The sequence below is a fragment of the Leopardus geoffroyi genome, chromosome A2 (genome assembly GCF_018350155.1).
Source record: "Leopardus geoffroyi isolate Oge1 chromosome A2, O.geoffroyi_Oge1_pat1.0, whole genome shotgun sequence".
NCBI classification, from domain to species: domain Eukaryota; kingdom Metazoa; phylum Chordata; class Mammalia; order Carnivora; family Felidae; genus Leopardus; species Leopardus geoffroyi.
The window spans coordinates 164773609-164790420 of record NC_059331.1 but is presented as its reverse complement, the minus strand read 5'-3'; the positions used below and the strand labels follow the sequence as shown (position 1 = coordinate 164790420).

The 16812-nt window shown below is 44.5% G+C and overlaps 1 protein-coding gene across 3 annotated transcripts in view; it reads left to right on the top strand.

The window, feature by feature from the left end:
• Positions 1-1021: 1021 nt before the first annotated feature.
• The window catches only part of XRCC2 (X-ray repair cross complementing 2), a 184557-nt gene continuing 168766 nt past the window's right edge, over positions 1022-16812 (top strand). The window contains exons 1-2 of one of the 3 annotated variants that reach the window (XM_045496259.1): positions 1022-1187; positions 15376-15457. In XM_045496259.1, the coding sequence (XP_045352215.1) occupies positions 1149-1187; positions 15376-15457 (121 nt within the window). In that variant the 5' untranslated portion in view covers positions 1022-1148. Of the gene's footprint in view, positions 1188-15373; positions 15458-16812 lie in introns of those variants that run through there. The other 2 variants (XR_006716663.1, XR_006716662.1) reach the window with 2 other exon arrangements.

Below are 16812 nucleotides of genomic sequence, written 5' to 3'. Positions count from 1 at the left end.
ACCGTGAGATCATGGACTGAGCCGAAGTCGGATGCCCAGTCGACTGAGCCACCCAGGTGCCCCAGTCTTATTTATTAAAAAAAAATTTTTTTTAATGTTTTTATTTTATTTTTGAGAGACAGAGTGCAAGCAGGGGAGGGGCGGAGAGAGAGGGAGACACAGAATCCCAAGTGGGCTGCAGGCTCTGAGCTGTCAGCATAGAACCTGACTAGGGCTCTAACTCATGGACTAGGAGATCATGACCTGAGCGGAAGTTAAACGCTTAACCACCTGAGCCACCCAGGTGCCCCACAACCAAGTTTCTTTGAAGAACAGTTTGCATTCATGCTCTTCCTTTCCTAGTTCTCATTAATTTGTTGACTCAGTACAATCTGTTCACCAAAGTAATGTGGGCCAAAATTGTGCCTCAGTTTCCTCATCTGTATTACACGGGGATAATAGTAACTACCTCATTGGACTGTGTGGATTTAACTAATTATTAAATATAAAGCACTTAGGACACATACTAAGCATTGTTAACTGTTAACTGTAATTACTATTATTATAATTATTTAATTACAAAGATTCTCTCAAAGTTAGTGTACTTTTTTTTCAGAATTAACCATGAATCACATGTACAGCCAGCCAGAGGCTTTTAACCCACAAATGGACAAAAAGCCCTGCCTGCTCAGTTACTGCTTTGTTTATGGGAAAGAGAGAGAGAGAGAGAGAAGGAAGAAGAAAGTAAAAAAGAAAAAAGGAAAGAAAGGAGAAAGAAAAAGAAAGGAAGAAAGAAAGAAAGAAAGAAAGAAAGAAAGAAAGAAAGAAAGAAAGAAAGAAAGAAAGAAAGAAAGAAAGAAAGAAAGAGAAAGAAAGAACATGCTGCCAGTTTTACCTACTAAAGAGGAACTGAAGTTGATGAGAAGAAAAAACCTCCAGCCGCCTCCCGGTCTCCTTGGAGACGCGGTCTGAAACCACCTGAGCGGGGGAGACCGTAAGCCTTGCTGCGCATGCCCACCGCCTGCCCGGCGGAGGGCGGGTGCAGTGCGCATGCCCGGCCCGGGTCAGCGGGTCAGCGCGTCTGACTGGCTGCGGGGCCGCGGGGACTCGCGGTAAATGGCGCTGGTGGCGCGAAAGTTGAGTGTCGGGTGCGCAGAGCTTTCGGGGCGATGTGTAGCGACTTCCACAGGGCTGAGTCTGGGACGCAGGTGAGAGGCACCGGGATGGGAAACGAGAGAGCCGTGAACCAGGGCCGCGGGCGGGCGAGGGAGGCGGCGCGGGCGTCCTGGCCCGGGGTGGGGGTGGCGGGGAGGGAGAGCCGCGCTAGACTCTGGCCCTGGGGCCGCCCCCGCCCACCCTTGCCCTTGGAGCCGGGCCCCAGGGCCTGGGAGTCCCGCGAGCGGACCCGGAGGAGGACACCCCCGCCCCGCGTGCACGGATAGGTGTGAATGCTTGGTCTCTGCCCGGCAGCTTGACGGTCCGCACCTGTCGCACGTTCGCTGCGCTTGGAGGTGGTGAGCCGGGCGGGGGAGGCTAGGAGGGCTTGCCGCCTGGAGCAGTTATGGAAGTTTCTCTAGGACAGGCGGCTTTTTCTGGAGGTTGCTTCGCCTCGCCCCCTAGTCTCTGCGTCTCTGCCTCTGGCTTCCATCCCTCGCTGCCCCATTTTGCAGTTCCAGCCTGAGTACCTCCGCACCCGCGCCAGCCATTTGATGCCCTGCAAGAATGGCCTCGGGAATTGCACCGAGAAGTAACAGGGGCTTACTGTGTGGCCACCGCTGGTCAGGGCATCCGAGTAAGAAACAAAAGAAACCACTTCTGCCGTTGAACTAGCGAGAGAGGCCGACTTAAAAAAAAACACACAATTGCAGTATGTGCAGTAAAGCGTGCTAATAGAAGGGCAGGCATCGCGGAAGACCAGTCCAGGAGGAGGAGATGACTGGGGTTTTATGAACCATGTGAAGTTGGTTTGGCAAGAGGGGGTGGCATTCAAAGCAGAGACTAGCTGTGACGTGGGTTGTGCGTTAAGTTAAGCAAGCGCACGGCTCATTTGGGGGGACTGCGGGTAGTGGCGTGTAGTTGTATCGCTGCTGCGGGAGAACAGGGTTGGAAAGCAAGCCCTGAGACGGAGGCAGGTGGATCACAGGTTAGGGAGAGAAGCAGTACCCTCAGGTGAAGGGCCCCATAGTATTTAGGCTTTTCAGGCCAGTGGGGGTTCGCTGTCGCAACTACTCCGCCCTGCAGTTCTAATGTGAAGGGTTTCCATGGAGACGTACACAAATTTGCTTGGCTGTGTTCCAATAAAACTTACTTGTAAACTTTCGGATTGGCCTGCTGGGCCTTACTTTGCTGATCCCCGCTCCGTAAGAGTGGAGCCGCTGCTTGTATAAGAACCACTACCGTTAGAGACTATTTTTTAAAAATGTTATCTATTTGAGAGAGAGAGAGAGAGAGACAGCAAGCCTGAGCAGAGGAGGGGCAGGAAGAGAGAGACTCCCAAGCAGACTCTGTGCTGCCAGCACAGAGCCCGAAATGGGGTTGCATCTCAGGAACTGAGATCGTGACCTGACACGAAATCAAGAGTCAGACGTTTAACTGACCTGGCCACCCAGGTGCCCCCAAACCTTACTTATTTTATTTTTTTTTAATTTTTTTTTCTTTTTTTTTTTTTTAAATTTTTTTTTTTTTTTTCAACGTTTATTTATTTTTGGGACAGAGAGAGACAGAGCATGAACGGGGGAGGGGCAGAGAGAGAGGGAGACACAGAATCGGAAACAGGCTCCAGGCTCTGAGCCATCAGCCCAGAGCCCGACGCGGGGCTCGAACTCACGGACCGCGAGATCCTGACCTGGCTGAAGTCGGACGCCTAACCGACTGCGCCACCCAGGCGCCCCCAAACCTTACTTATTTTAAATGATCATTTGAAACCAGGGTTGAACTCAGATGACTTTTGCCATGAGAACGAGCCTAGTATCCAAAAAATGGGAGGCCTGCCATGTCTGTATGGAGGTCGTGAGCCAGGTTGCCTGGCACCTGTTACTTTGTGGAGTAGGAAGGGGTGGAGGGGAGAGTGGGGAGCTAGGCAGCAGGTGCTACTTGATTCTTTTTCCTTTTTGTTCACAACACCAGCTAAGTGAGTCTCTTTTCCTTTAAGCGTTTTTGGGCACTCTGTGGCCAGTGCTTAATTTATTTGAGCACTGTTTTCTCCCTTTGCACTTTAGTCTGCGGTACTGTATGGATTCTACTCACAGGCGTTGCGTTGAGGAGGATCTCTGAAGTCACAAGCCATCCCAAGAAACTGAAGCACTACTTTAAAATTTTATTTATTTATTCATTCATTTATTTTTTTGCTTAAGATGTTTATTGATTTACTTTGAGAGAGCGCACACACGAGCGGGGGAAGGACAGAGAGAGAGAGGGAGAGGGAGAATCCCAAGCAGGCTCCACGTTGTCAGCACGGAGCCCAACGTGGGGCTCGATCTCAAACTGTGAAATCATGACCTGAGCCAAAATCAAGAGTCGGACTGAGCCACCGACTGACTGACTGAGCCACCGGGCGTCCCATACTTTAAAATTTTAATTCACTACAATTACAGCTTTAAAAAATAGCCAACCATTCCCACATTTTGTGAGTAGTAGGGAAAAGACGTTTCATACAGGGTCTTCCAAGAAAATAAAGTTGCAAAAAATATTTTAACAGATTCTAGAGATGGAATTAATAGTGGGCCAGATGGTGTGAATGGAAAACTTATAATGAACCCTTGATTTATTTTTTGTTCGGTTTTATTTATTTAAGTAATCTCTGCACCTAACGTGGGGCTCATATTCAAGCACCTGAGATCAACAGTTGCATGCTCTTCTGAATGAGCCAACCAGGCGCCCCACTGAACCCTTGATTTAAGGACAAAACATTTGACTACAATGTAAAAGAAAATAATTCATTTTTTACCTTGCCTACTGTTAGTCTTTATTCTTTTATTCTTTTATTTTTTATTTTTTCAACGTTTATTTATTTTTTTTGGGACAGAGAGAGGCAGAGCATGAACGGGGGAGGGGCAGAGAGAGAGGGAGACACAGAATCGGAAACAGGCTCCAGGCTCTGAGCCATCAGCCCAGAGCCCGACGCGGGGCTCGAACTCACGGACCGCGAGATCGTGACCTGGCTGAAGTTGGACGCTTAACCGACTGCGCCACCCAGGCGCCCCTAGTCTTTATTCTTTTACCCTGTTTATTCTTTTTTTTTTTTTAATGGTTGGGTTTTTTTTTTTTTTTTTTTTGGAGAGAAAGAGTGCGCGTCTGTGAGCGAGCAACCTTGAGGTCATGACCTGAGCCAGAATCAAGAGTCTCAACCGACTCAATCAAGGGTCAACCGACTGAGCCACCCAGGCGCCCCCTACCCTGTTTATTCTTCTTAACACTTACACACCTGACATTTTATATTGATTTAAGGGTCATGAGAACAGACTTTGTTGTCTGTTGACTTTACTCCTTTAGTCCCAGTGTTTGAAACAATATTTAGCCCAGAGTAGGCACTCAGCAATTGTTGCTTCGGTGGATAAATTTCCTATCTTTCTCCTTTTCCCTCTCCCCTCTTTCTGCCTTGCTTCTTCATGTGTCATTGAGAAAAAAAATTTCACAGGAGCTCCCTTATTCTTTCCTGTTGTCTTTTCGTTACTGATTTCTAGTTTCCTTCCATCATTGTCAGCGAACATACTCTGTATGATTTCAGTTCTTTTAAATTGGTTGAGGTTTGTTTTATGGTCCAGGCTGTGATCTGTCTTGGTGAATGTTCCATGGGCCCTTGAAAAAAAAATGTATGTTCTGCTATTGTTGGGAGGAGCGTTCTATTTATATGAGTTAGATCTTGTACTGTTCAGATCTCCTATCCGTGCTGATTTTCTAAGTTTATCAGTTGCTGAGAGGGGACTGTTGAAGCCCCAACTGTAATTGTGGGTTTGTCAGTTTCTCTTTTCACCTGCCATTAGTTTTGTTTCGTGTGTTTTGAGATTCTGGTAGACATGTACACATTTAGGATCATATGTCTTCCTGGGTGATCAAGCCTTCTATTCATCCTGCAATTTATCTCTATCTCTAATAATTTTCTTCATTCTGAAGTCTATTTATCAGTTATTAATGTAGCAATCCCTGCTTATTCATGAAGTCTGTCTTGATAATCTATGTACTATTTCTCTGAATTCCCTCCTTAAAATAAAAAATATTTCTGCTTCTAAGAAAGTGCAACTTCTGCACTTAGGTTACAGATTCCTTCCATCCCATTCCTCCTCAGGGACCTCACTGCTGCAGAGGTTCCCACTCTTGTGGTGGTTTTTCTGTCTTCTGGATTTTTAATCTTCTTCTCCACCAATCATTTCCATCAGCATCCTAACATAAAACGTTAACAACAAAGCAGAAAACCTCCCTAGATGTTCATGCCCCATCCCGCCCCAGCCCCCTCAGCACAGCAAAGAGTTTGTGCTCTGTGTCTGTATTTCCTTATCTCCCATTCACTCTTCAGCCCACCGATCAGGCTTCTGTCTCCCAGTGTACCACTGCAGGTTATCAGGCCAACTGTTCTGGCAAATGCTCGTTTCTGAGTGCTCTCTCCTTTTAGACTGAAGTATAGGAACACGGCAGAATGGGTGCTGCCGATCGACAAACTGTCGGGAGGGATGAAGGAGATGAGCCATGTCTTTCTAGTACCTGCTCTTTTTTTTTTTTTTTTTTTAATTTTTTTTAACGTTTATTTATTTTTGAGACAGAGAGAGACAGAGCATGAATGGGGGAGGGTCAGAGAGAGGGAGACACAGAATCCGAAACAGGCTCCAGGCTGTGAGCCGTCAGCACAGAGCCTGACGCGGGGCTCGAACTCACGGACCGCGAGATCATAACCTGAGCCAAAGTCGGCCGCTTAACCGACTGAGCCACCCAGGCGCCTCCAACCCTGACAGTTTTCTTTTTTTTTTTTAATTTTTTTTTTTTTCAACGTTTATTTATTTTTGAGACAGAGAGAGACAGAGCATGAACGGGGGAGGGGCAGAGAGAGAGGGAGACACAGAATCTGAAATGGGCTCCAGGCTCTGAGCGGTCCGCACAGAGCCTGACGCGGGGCTCGAACTCACGGACTGCGAGATCTTGACCTGAGCCGAAGTCGGCCGCCCAACCGACTGAGCCACCCAGGCGCCCCTAGTACCTGCTCTTAAAATAACCCATTAGGAAATCTCTCCTTCCTTGGGGAAGAGTACGAGGAGGTGGGAGAATATGCCAGAAGCGTTTCTCCAGCAGAGTTCCTCACATGCAAGGTGAGGATAGTATTCTGCCAACATTAAGCTCCCATAATTTTGATTCTGTTTTCTTTCTGGGACCTTGCATATGTTTGATTTTTTTATCTAAATGACAATTTGAAGCAGTTTGGCATAACTTCCTGATGAGGTCTGAAGAATGCACTTAATGGAATTACTAATTTGTGGAATGTCATAAATTTAAAATTTAGTTCTTACAAATCAGCTAGAGGTTAATGCTGCTTACACAACTGTCAGAATGGCTAAAGTCAACAACACAGGAAGTAAAGGGGGCTGGCGAGGGTGTGGAGAAAGGGGGACCCTCGTGCACTGTGGATGGGGAATGCGAACTGTGGGAAACAGTATGGAGGTTCCTCAAAAACTTAAAAATATAACTACCTTATGATCTAGCAGTAGCACTACTGGGTATTTTCCCAAAGAATACAAGAACGCTAATTCAAAGAGATACATGCACCCCTATGTTTACAGCAGCATTGTTTACGGTACCCAAGACCGAAGCAGCCCAGGTGTGCGCGGACTGAGGAGTGGATAAAGAATGTGTGTGCACACAATGGCATGTTATTCAGCCATAAAGAATGGAATCTTGCCATTTGCAACAACATGGATGGAGCTTGAGAGGATAACGCTAAGCTAAATAAGAGAAGGAAATACTGTGTGGTTTCACTCACATGTGCAATTTAAGAAACAAAACAAATGCGCAAAGGAAAACTAGAGACAAACCAAGAAACAGACTCTTAACTGCAGACAACAAATTTCCGGTTACCAGAGGGGGGGTGTGACACAGGTGATGGGGGGATCAGGGAGTGCACTTGTCCTGGTGAGCACAGGGTGATGTATAGAAGTGTTGAATTACTATATTGTACACCTGAAACTAGTATAATGCTGTGTATTAACTGGAATTAAAAACTTAGGAAGAAAAAAGAGGGCGCTTGGGTGGCTCAGTCGGTTAAGCATTTGACTCTGGCTCAGGTCATGATCTTGTGGTTCATGAGTTTGAGCTGTCAGCATAGAGCCCCTTTCGGATCCTCTGTCCCCGCAGTCTCTGCTCCGCCCCAAAAGAAACATTAAAAAATATATATATTTAAAAAGAAAAAAAAAAGCTTAAATTCTCAGGCGTATATATAGAAAATTTTGCTTGACTTTATTTTTCCTTTTCTTATAGGATAATTGCTTTTAAAAAATATCAATTAGAATAGCACCAGCTCTTCATGGAATATACTTAGAAACGATGGGACTTAACAATATAGTAAATTATTCAGCAGTTGTCTTTGCCGTATAATTTAGACAAAAGCTTGATTAAAGAGCCAGGCCTCGTACTCTGCCCTGAAGGACCATTGAATTTTCAAAGTGGCGACCTGGAAAGTCTCGTTTCACCTGGGAAAAGAAATTGGTCCTCTAATTTGTGGGATGGCGTAATGGCCCAGTTTTGCATCCATCACATGCATGTTCACGTTGCTGCTTTCCGTTGCTTCCTTATTCCAACTCCTCTCTTACTTTCGCTATGTTATAAACATTTTTGCCTGAATTTCCTCTACGTGTAAGTAGTAAAACTAAGAATTGTATTCAGTTTTTAGGTAGAAGTCTAGGCCTGTTACGGAGCAGGGGTGGGAATATTTGGTTTAGAATGATTACTTCTTTAAGTAGCCCTTTTTTTTTTTTTAATTTTTCTGATGTTTATTCATTTTTAGAGAGAGAGAGAGAGAGAGATGGAACATGAGTGGAGGAGGGGCAGAGAGAGAGGGAGACAGAATCTGAAGCAGGCTCCAGGCTCCGAGCTGTCAGCACAGGGCTCGAATCCAGGAACTGTGAGATCATGACCTGCCAAGGACGCTTAACTGACTGAGCCACCCAGGCACCCTTTAGGTAGCCTTTTATACTTCACTGGTTTGAAACCCTACTGCAGACATTTAATTACAAAAGGTCAGGGGAAATGAGCCTTTATCCAAATGCTTCTTACGTGTATGGATTTACCTTAATGTCATTCATTTCTGGTTACTCTGATCTTAAGTTGTTCTTTCAGCTCTTTATTATTTTCTTAATGTTTGTTTATTTTAAAGAGAGAGATAAGAGTGCAAGCAGGGAACAGTCAGAGAGGGAGACAGAATTCGAAGCAGGTTCCAGGCTCTGAGCTGTTAGCACAGAGCCTGATGCTGGGCTCGAAGTCGGCAACCGTGAGGTCATGACCTGAAGGAGCCAAACCCACTCAGCCAACTGAGGCACCCAGGCACCCCAATTCTTTCTGCTCTTTAAACACATCTGTATGGGGGGCACCTGGGCGACTCAGTTGGTTAAGCATCCAGCTCTTAGTTTCAGCTCAGATCATGATCTCACGGCTCGTGAGTTTGAGCCCCGCATTGGGCCCTGCGCTGACAGTGCAGAGCCTGCTTGGGATTCTCTCACTGTCCCTCCCTCTCTGCCCCTCCCTGCTCGCTCTCTCGCGCGCTCTCTCTCTCTGTCTAAAATAAATAAAAACTTTAAAGAAATAAAAACATCTATATGGTAGGTATTCTGCTTATCAGGTATTGAAGATTCTAGGTTCCCATGAGTGTGTCTGAAATGGACTTTGGTTAGTATGAAGAGCTTTGATGATAGGCATAGAATACTCATGGACTTTGGCAGAAGTTTATAGACAGTCCTAATACAAAAATGGAAATAGTTTATGAGGCTTACGGGGCGCCTTGGGTGTCTCAGTCAGTTAAGCATCTGACTCTAGATTTCTTTGGCTCTGTCATGATCTCAGAAGCCCCACGTAGGGCTTCACTGGGCTTAGGATTCTCTCTCCCTCTCTCTCTTCGGCCTTCCAGCATGTGCTCTCGTGTTCTCTCTGTGTCTTTAAAAATAAACATTAAACAATTAAAAAAAAATAGTTTGAGGTTATTTACACTCCGTCCTTCCCAAGCCTGCCTACCTATACCTTTTTCACCTTTAATTTAATAGGCAACTACTGAGTTTCTGCCAAACATAAAGCATTTGGACTACGTGGTGAGCCAAAATAGATTCTTTTCCTCTTGAGCTTTTATATCCAGATGAGGGAAACAGGCTGGTAATGTTTCGTAGAAGGAAGCAGCCTTGAAGAATGTGTATTATTTTCGCCTGTTCAGTAGTCTAGGTGTTAGAAATTTAATTGGGAGAATAGGGCAAGGACATTCCATGCAGAAAGACAAAAAAAAAAAAAAAAAAAAAACATTTCTGTATCAATGTACATTTTGCATTTAAGAGAACTATAAATAAGTCTCTCATTCAACATTAAAGTTGCCTCCCACACAAGAAAACTGGCCAGAAGACTGGAGGAAAAGGCTGACAAGTCCAGCTTGTTGTGAAATGGCTTGTTTAGGGGACTTACTGACCACGCCCTTCTCAGGCACAAGAGGAGTGAATCTCCGGCAAAGTCACCTCCCTTAAGACTTGCTTTTCTAGCCCTAGAGGTTGGGAGTCCTGCTGAGGGACCACCCAAGAGGAGAATGTTTAATGTATGTGTTATAGATCTCCAGGGCAGATGGAGGAAGTTATGCCCCAAGGGTGTACTTAAGGGTGTGGTTAAACAAAAGGAAAGAATGTTGGGAGGGTGCTGTGCTCCGGGAGGTTCCAGGTCGCTGACTGGTCCTCAGGGCGATTTCTCCAAGATGGCTGGTTGGTCTGGTTCAAACACCTTCGCGGCGCCCTGCGTTTCTCTTGTAGCACCTACAGTACTTTATGGCACTTTTGTAACCTTTTGACTTTCTCCTATTAAGTTCTTTGAAGACAGGAACTGTGTCTGCTACGGCTATGTGTCCCCATCACCTTACTCAGTTCCTGGGACACACTTGACTTGGCTGAGGTGTTTACCAATGGGTACAATTGAGTACTGTGCCCCTTGCAGGCTCGATACTTGTTACGGTAATAATGCTGCTGTTGAAAGCATTTAGGGCTCCTTGTTAGCGTCGGAGGGAGTACGGACGGAGACGGCTTAAAGAGGCCAGGTGATTGCCTAGACGGGGTCTCCGACTGGTTTGATCTGCCTAGTAGGTCCAAAAAGTATTTCATCTCTGTACTCAGATTTTATTAGACTCCGCGATACTGACTCTGAGGCGCTGTAGCACACAATTCCAGGCTTTGGGAGCCAAAAAGTCTCTTAAATCTTGGTTCTGGCAAATGCTAGTTTTCTCATCTGAAAAATAGAATGATAGCAAACAGAGTTAATGTAACAAAAAAGATAATGTATATAAATTATGTACTACTGATACCACAGTAAGCACAGATAGTAGCTATTATTGGTTAACTATTGTTATGATAATAAAACCTGGCGTATATTGATTTACAAACCAAATGTCAAATCTGTCAATTAACAATATTAGTCAAACTGCCAGATAGATTCAAATTGTTGTGTCCACCGTGCATTCTTTCCCAAATAGGAAGTTAGGCCTCAGTAAGATTGCTGAGGGAATCAAGAGAAATAGTTGAATTATCTTCATGGCTCCCATCACCACGCTCTGATTGCCCAGTGTGTTAATCTTCCCTGAAAGGATTGAACTGTCATTTCTAGCAGGACTTACTTGCGTTCCCTTTACCCTGGACACTTACACTCTTTTTTGCCCTACTGAGTACCTTGCTTCTTTCTAACTCCTTAACTCTGGACATCGTTAATTTAGATTTTATAGTGGATTTATGTCAGTTTGTAGGGTGTTTTCTGCCTAGGTTTGGATGATGTCTCGTCCCATAAAATGGCTTCTATAAATTGTTAATATTATTTGTATTTGTATTGTATTTATAAGGGTAAATCTGTTTCCAAGTTCTGAGAGGTAATTTCCCTATACTCTGCTTTGGCATTGTAAAACATTATTTTGAATATTTTCGATAGTGGAAAGTTTTCATCTTTGAAAATGAATTTGATTTAAAAAATTTTTTTAATGTCTATTTATTTTTGAGAGAGAGAGAGAGAGAGAGGCAGAGAGAAAGGGAGACACAGAATCAGAAGCAGGCTCCGGGCTCCTGATAGAGCAGGAAAGAGCCCGAGGCGGGGCTTGAACTCACAAACCGGTGAGATCATGACCTGAGCTGGAGTCAGCCACTTAACCGACTGAGCCACCCAGGCGCCCCGAAAAAATGAATTTGATTTTTTAATAACAGTGGAAATCAGATGCAAATTGGCTAATGTAGCCAATTTGGTAAGAGGGGTAATACCATCTTTGTCCATGAGTCATGCCAATATAAAGCTTTCTTGAATACTTTCTTACAAGGAATTCTCAGAGGGGAGAACTCTGAAATATTTTAAGCAATGATAATAAGTAAATATTCTCTGCATAACTTCTTAAGTTCATCGTTCTGATGAGCATGTTAGTCATTTGCATACATACAGTTGTTTTATGTGTTCCATATTGTCTGTGAAAGTTTCTCGTACTCTGTTTTTTTTTTTAATGTTTATTCTTGAGAGAAAGCGTGAGCAGGGCAGGGACAGAGAGACAGAGGGAGACACAGAAACCCAAGCAGGTTCCAGGCTCTGAGCTGTGAGCACAGAGCCTTATGCAGGGCTCCAACTCAAGAACTGCAAGATCGTGATCTGAGCCGAAGTCGGATGCTTAACCCACTGAGCCACCCAGTTGCCCCATTTCTGTCTTACTCTTCAGGCAGGACTCTCAGTTTTCTAACTCAGTGGTTCTCGTACTTTTTGGTTTTAGGAGTGCATTGCACATTTAAAAATCACCGAGGATTGGGGTGCCTGGGTCGCTCAGTCAGTTAACGTGTCTGACTTCCACCCAGGTCATGATCTCACGGTTCATGAGTTCAAGTCCTGAGTCTGTCTCTGCTGTCAGCAAGGAGCCTGAAATGTGGTGAGGAGTGACGGTATTTTATGTGTCTGTAAATCTCTTTAATGTCTGGCTTAATGGAAGTTAAACGGATTTTCATCTCTTCTGCATCCAGTCTATTACTGTGTGTTCGGTTAAAGTACATGATGACTGGGCTCTCACAGGTTCATAGTTGGAAAAAGGAGGAGTATTTGAAGGTCTTTCCAGATAATTATGGATTTTCTTCTTTGATGCCAAAGTACCGAAACTTGACCAGTAGTAGTTTCCTAAAAGCTCATTGCAACATAGAATATAAAATGTGTATTAGGGAATTCTTCATACATTAAAACCATTGATTGGCCTTATACTCGGAGTGAATCTTTTACCCAGAAATGATTTGACATCATGCCCTGGTCATTTGGAAATAACCGCTTCAGTGGATTACACGGACCTTTCAAGGACTGATGTGTTGAATGATTGTTTGAAAAACCACGTTGAAACGCTGGTGACTTCACCAAAAAGGACCATAAGTGTTGGGGAGCCAGCTGTCACGGTCATGGTGGTGGATAAGTTTTCCAAAATTTAAATTTTGTCATTGGCAACAAATACTGTCAGCTTTCTTAAGGCGACTGGCTTCCTTTCTAATGTCTGCCAAGTACCGAAGTCTGTATAATCGTAGTTTGTCTTTTCTTCCTTTCAAATACAAGGGTAGTCTATGAAAAAAGCATCCAACTCAAATAATCCACACAAGTAAGTGATTTTTCTAGAGAAAAAAACGATTGTATTTCAGTTTGGAGCAGAAGTCCTTTATCTGTGTGTGAAGCTGGGCCTTTGCTGCAGACACAAACCCCAAAGTCTCGGGCCCCTGAGACTGCGCCCGCCCTGACACGACTTGCAGGTTTGGGGTTCCCCAAGACCACCTTTAGGTGTAGCAGCTCGCTGGAAGGACTCAGAACTCACTGAGAGCTGTTACATTCATGGTTATGGATTACTGCAGGGAAAGGGTGCAGATTTGAAAGCAGCCCAGGGAGATGTCACGGATCAAAGTCCAGGGGAATTCCTGATGCACACCCTCCCGGTTGTCCTCTCCTCGTGCGCTTGCGGCCAGTGCCTAGTCCTCCCAGCAACATGTGTGATGGTCTGGGGCTCTCTCCCTAGATGCAGGCGAGCAGCTGACCTCACTGTCCAGCCCCTCTGATACCAGAGGTCAAGTTGACCCACAGCCCCACCCTAAGTCACACTATCTGATGGGGCATAAGGCCCGAGGTAAAGACGCTTCTATCTGGAAGGATATTCCTAGAGGCTTAGGGATGACCTCCCAGGAGCCAAGGGCAAAGGCCAGACCTCTCTTTGGTCAAGGTTAAGTTCTTTACTGCTAGCGTGCCGCCCCTGTCATCACAATTTTTAAAGTACCCAGGGGTCATGATTTAATGGAACTAACACTTTTTGCCGCCTCATCAAAGGCATTCTCATGTAAAAACTAGTGTTGCTTGTTTTGAGGGTTTTTCCTGGGAGTGGTTGGACAGCAGAGTCTCTGCGGCCAGGCTGTCTTCTCCATCCCTGCAGTCTGCATCTTACCTGCTATGGTGCACGGTATGTAAGAGAAACTCAGGAAGTAGTTGCTAAATTAACATAGAGAACCCTTTGCTTGGTGAAGAGTGAATGCTTTTGTTCCCATTTGTGATATGCTCTTTTTTGTCTTCTGTTGTATGGAAGATTTGTCAAATCTGTGCTGATTCCTCAGAAACTTGAGAATCCACTTTGATTACATTTCCCTCTTTGGCATTTAAATCAGTCACAGTTCTGCTTGCCGTCTTCCTAACTACTTGGTGTGGGCACACCTCCTCCAGATGAGTGTGACAGACTCCAGCCTTCTCCAGAGCTGGTTTTACTCTCAAATCCATCCCTTCTGGCCACCAGGATAATCTGATGATATGATAAGCAGATGATGATAGCTGGGACCCACACGGTGCTTCCTCTATGCCAAGCACTTTTTTTTTTTTTTTTTTGTAACACCCTGACTCCTCAACAACCTTGGCTGGGAGATAGCTGTTACCACTTTCCTGATGAGAAGGCCCCGGCCCAGAGAAAGGGGCTAACAGGTCTGGTTCTGAAGTCCCAACTGTTCTAGAATGCTTCTCACTTCGCAGCTTAAAATCCCTTGCTCTTGTCTCAAAACCAGAGAACAGGCTCCTCAACATGGCATCTGCGGCCTTCTGTGATCTGACTTTTGCTCCTTTAGGACTTCATTAATCTCCTGTCTGTTTCATGTTACCAGCTACAAGCCGTAGCGGTCCCACATCTGTGTACAGTTCACCTACCAGCAGAGTGTTCCTTGTCGCCTCCGCGCCTCTGCACCCTGGCTGATGCACTTGCGCTCGGTACCTGCCCGAGCTCTCTTCACCTAATGAATTCGGGCGGGAGCTCCTCAAGTGCGTTTTTTCTCACTTTCGCCTTTGCCCCCTCCTCCACTAGACGAGGAGTTGGCAGTATCTTGGGCAGACACATTAAAAGCTGGTATCTGTCTAGCGCGTGTGGTAAGTTTACTGAGAAAGGAAATCATGACACATAGGAAAGGTAAATACTTGGCAGTTAGCAGTTGGTCCTATATCCCAAACTATACTGGCGGCTCCTTTGAAGACAGGGCCTCGTTTTATACCATCCGATATTTGGTACATAAAAAATGAAGTGTTTTCAGAGCACCTGGGTGGCCCAGTCAGTTAAGTGTCCAGCTCTTGATTTCGGCCCAGGTCATGATCTCACGGTTCCTGGGATGGAGCCCTGAGCCTCCTTGGGATTTTCGGTCTCCCCTTACTTGTGCACGCACGCACCACCCCCGCCCCTTACTTGTGCACGCACGCTCGCTCGCTCTCTCTTTCCCAAAATAAATAAATAGAGTTAAAAAATGAATTATTTTCTGAGTAAATGAACACAATTTTTCTCCTAAATTGTATTTGCTATTTCTTTTTTTTTTTTTTAATTTTTTTTTTTAACGTTTATTTATTTTTGAGACAGACAGAGACAGAGCATGAACGGGGGAGGGTCAGAGAGAGAGAGAGACACAGAATCCGAAACAGGCTCCAGGCTCTGAGCTGTCAGCACAGAGCCCGACGCGGGGCTCGAACTCACGGACCGCGAGATCATGACCTGAGCCAAAGTCGGCCACTTAACCGACTGAGCCACCCAGGCGCCCCTGTATTTGCTATTTCATAATTTCCTTTAAATCCTCAAAATTAAGTGAATTTTTTTATAGACTTTTGGAAAATTATATAATGTAGATTTCTAGGATTTTATATTTTTAGATAACGAGTTTTCTTTCTCTTTTTTTCTTTTGCAAGCTCCTTGCCCGACTTGAAGGTAGAAGTTCCTTGAAAGAAATAGAACCATATCTGTTTGCTGATGAAGATTCATCTGTCCATGGTAAAAACAATCTCAAACCAAAATAGTGGCATAAATTGTCTTCTAAAGCGTGTATTTTCCCCACATATATTCATTTGTGTGCACATACCCCTAGCAAGTGGCTGTATGGATTAAACCGTAAAATTAAAAAGTGAGAACTAGATCACGACAGAACACTTTCAAGTCTTTGTTATCTGTGTCAGAGATGGAGTTTGACTCATCTTTGGTAAATCTTGAGAATCAGTATTGAGCTCTCTTATCCCGACACACGTTATTTGTGGGAGTTTTGTTATTATTGTATTTTTTAATTCTTTAGAACTTTGAGAATCACAGGGAAGTCCTTAGGTACCCCAATGTCTGGTGATATTTCCACAGAAGGGAAAAGACGTACCCACTCTTCCCACAGCACGTCTACACTAGGGACACTTAGAAAAAAGGTTCTGTGCTTGGGTCATTTTTCTCTTTTAATGTACGAGCTTTGTAGAGCTGTAATTCACCTGTTTAAGTGTAGAACTTAATGATTTGTTGTATTCTAGTATTCAATTATGTACCTGTGACCACACTTGATTTTAGATTATTTTCATCACCCCAGAAAGAAACCCATGCCTATTAGCAGTCACTGCCCACCTCCTCCCATGTTCCTCAGCCCTAGGCAACATTTTTGGACTACTTTTGGACTCTAGGTTAGCCCTTTCTGTATATTTCATATAATGGAATTATACAGTATGTGTCCTTTTGTGAATGGCTCTCTCACTTGGCATCATCTTTCCAGGTTGTGTCATAGTGTGGCATGTGTCAGTAGTTCTGTTTACTGTTGAGTGATATCCTGTTGTGTGGGGTATGCCACGATTTGTGTATCTGTTCGTCAGCTGATGGACATTTGGGTTTTTCTGCTTTTTGCTGTCATGCATAATGCTGCTGTGATTATTTGTGTACAGGTTTTTCTGTGGATATATGTTTTCAGTTCTCATGGATAATACCTACCGGAAGGATTGTTAGGTTCATGTGGCAACTTTTTGTGGAACTGCCAGGCTGTGTCCCAAAGCAGCTGCACGTTTACTTGCCACCGGTGGTGAAGTTTAGAATAGTTCCAGTTTTCCCACATCCTGCAGACAAAGGTTATTATTCTCTGTGTTTTTAGTTATAACCTTCCTAGTGAGTATGAAATGATATCTCGTTGTGGTTTTGATTTACATTCCCTGACAGCTAGTGACATTAAGCCTCTTTGCATGTGCTAATTGGCAATTTGTATGTGTAATTTGGAGAAATGTCATATCTTTCGCCCATTAAAACAATGGGTTGTGTTTTTATTATTGACTTATATAAAAAGTTGATCTTGATGGTGTCCATTGAAGCACAAAGTTATTAATTTTGGT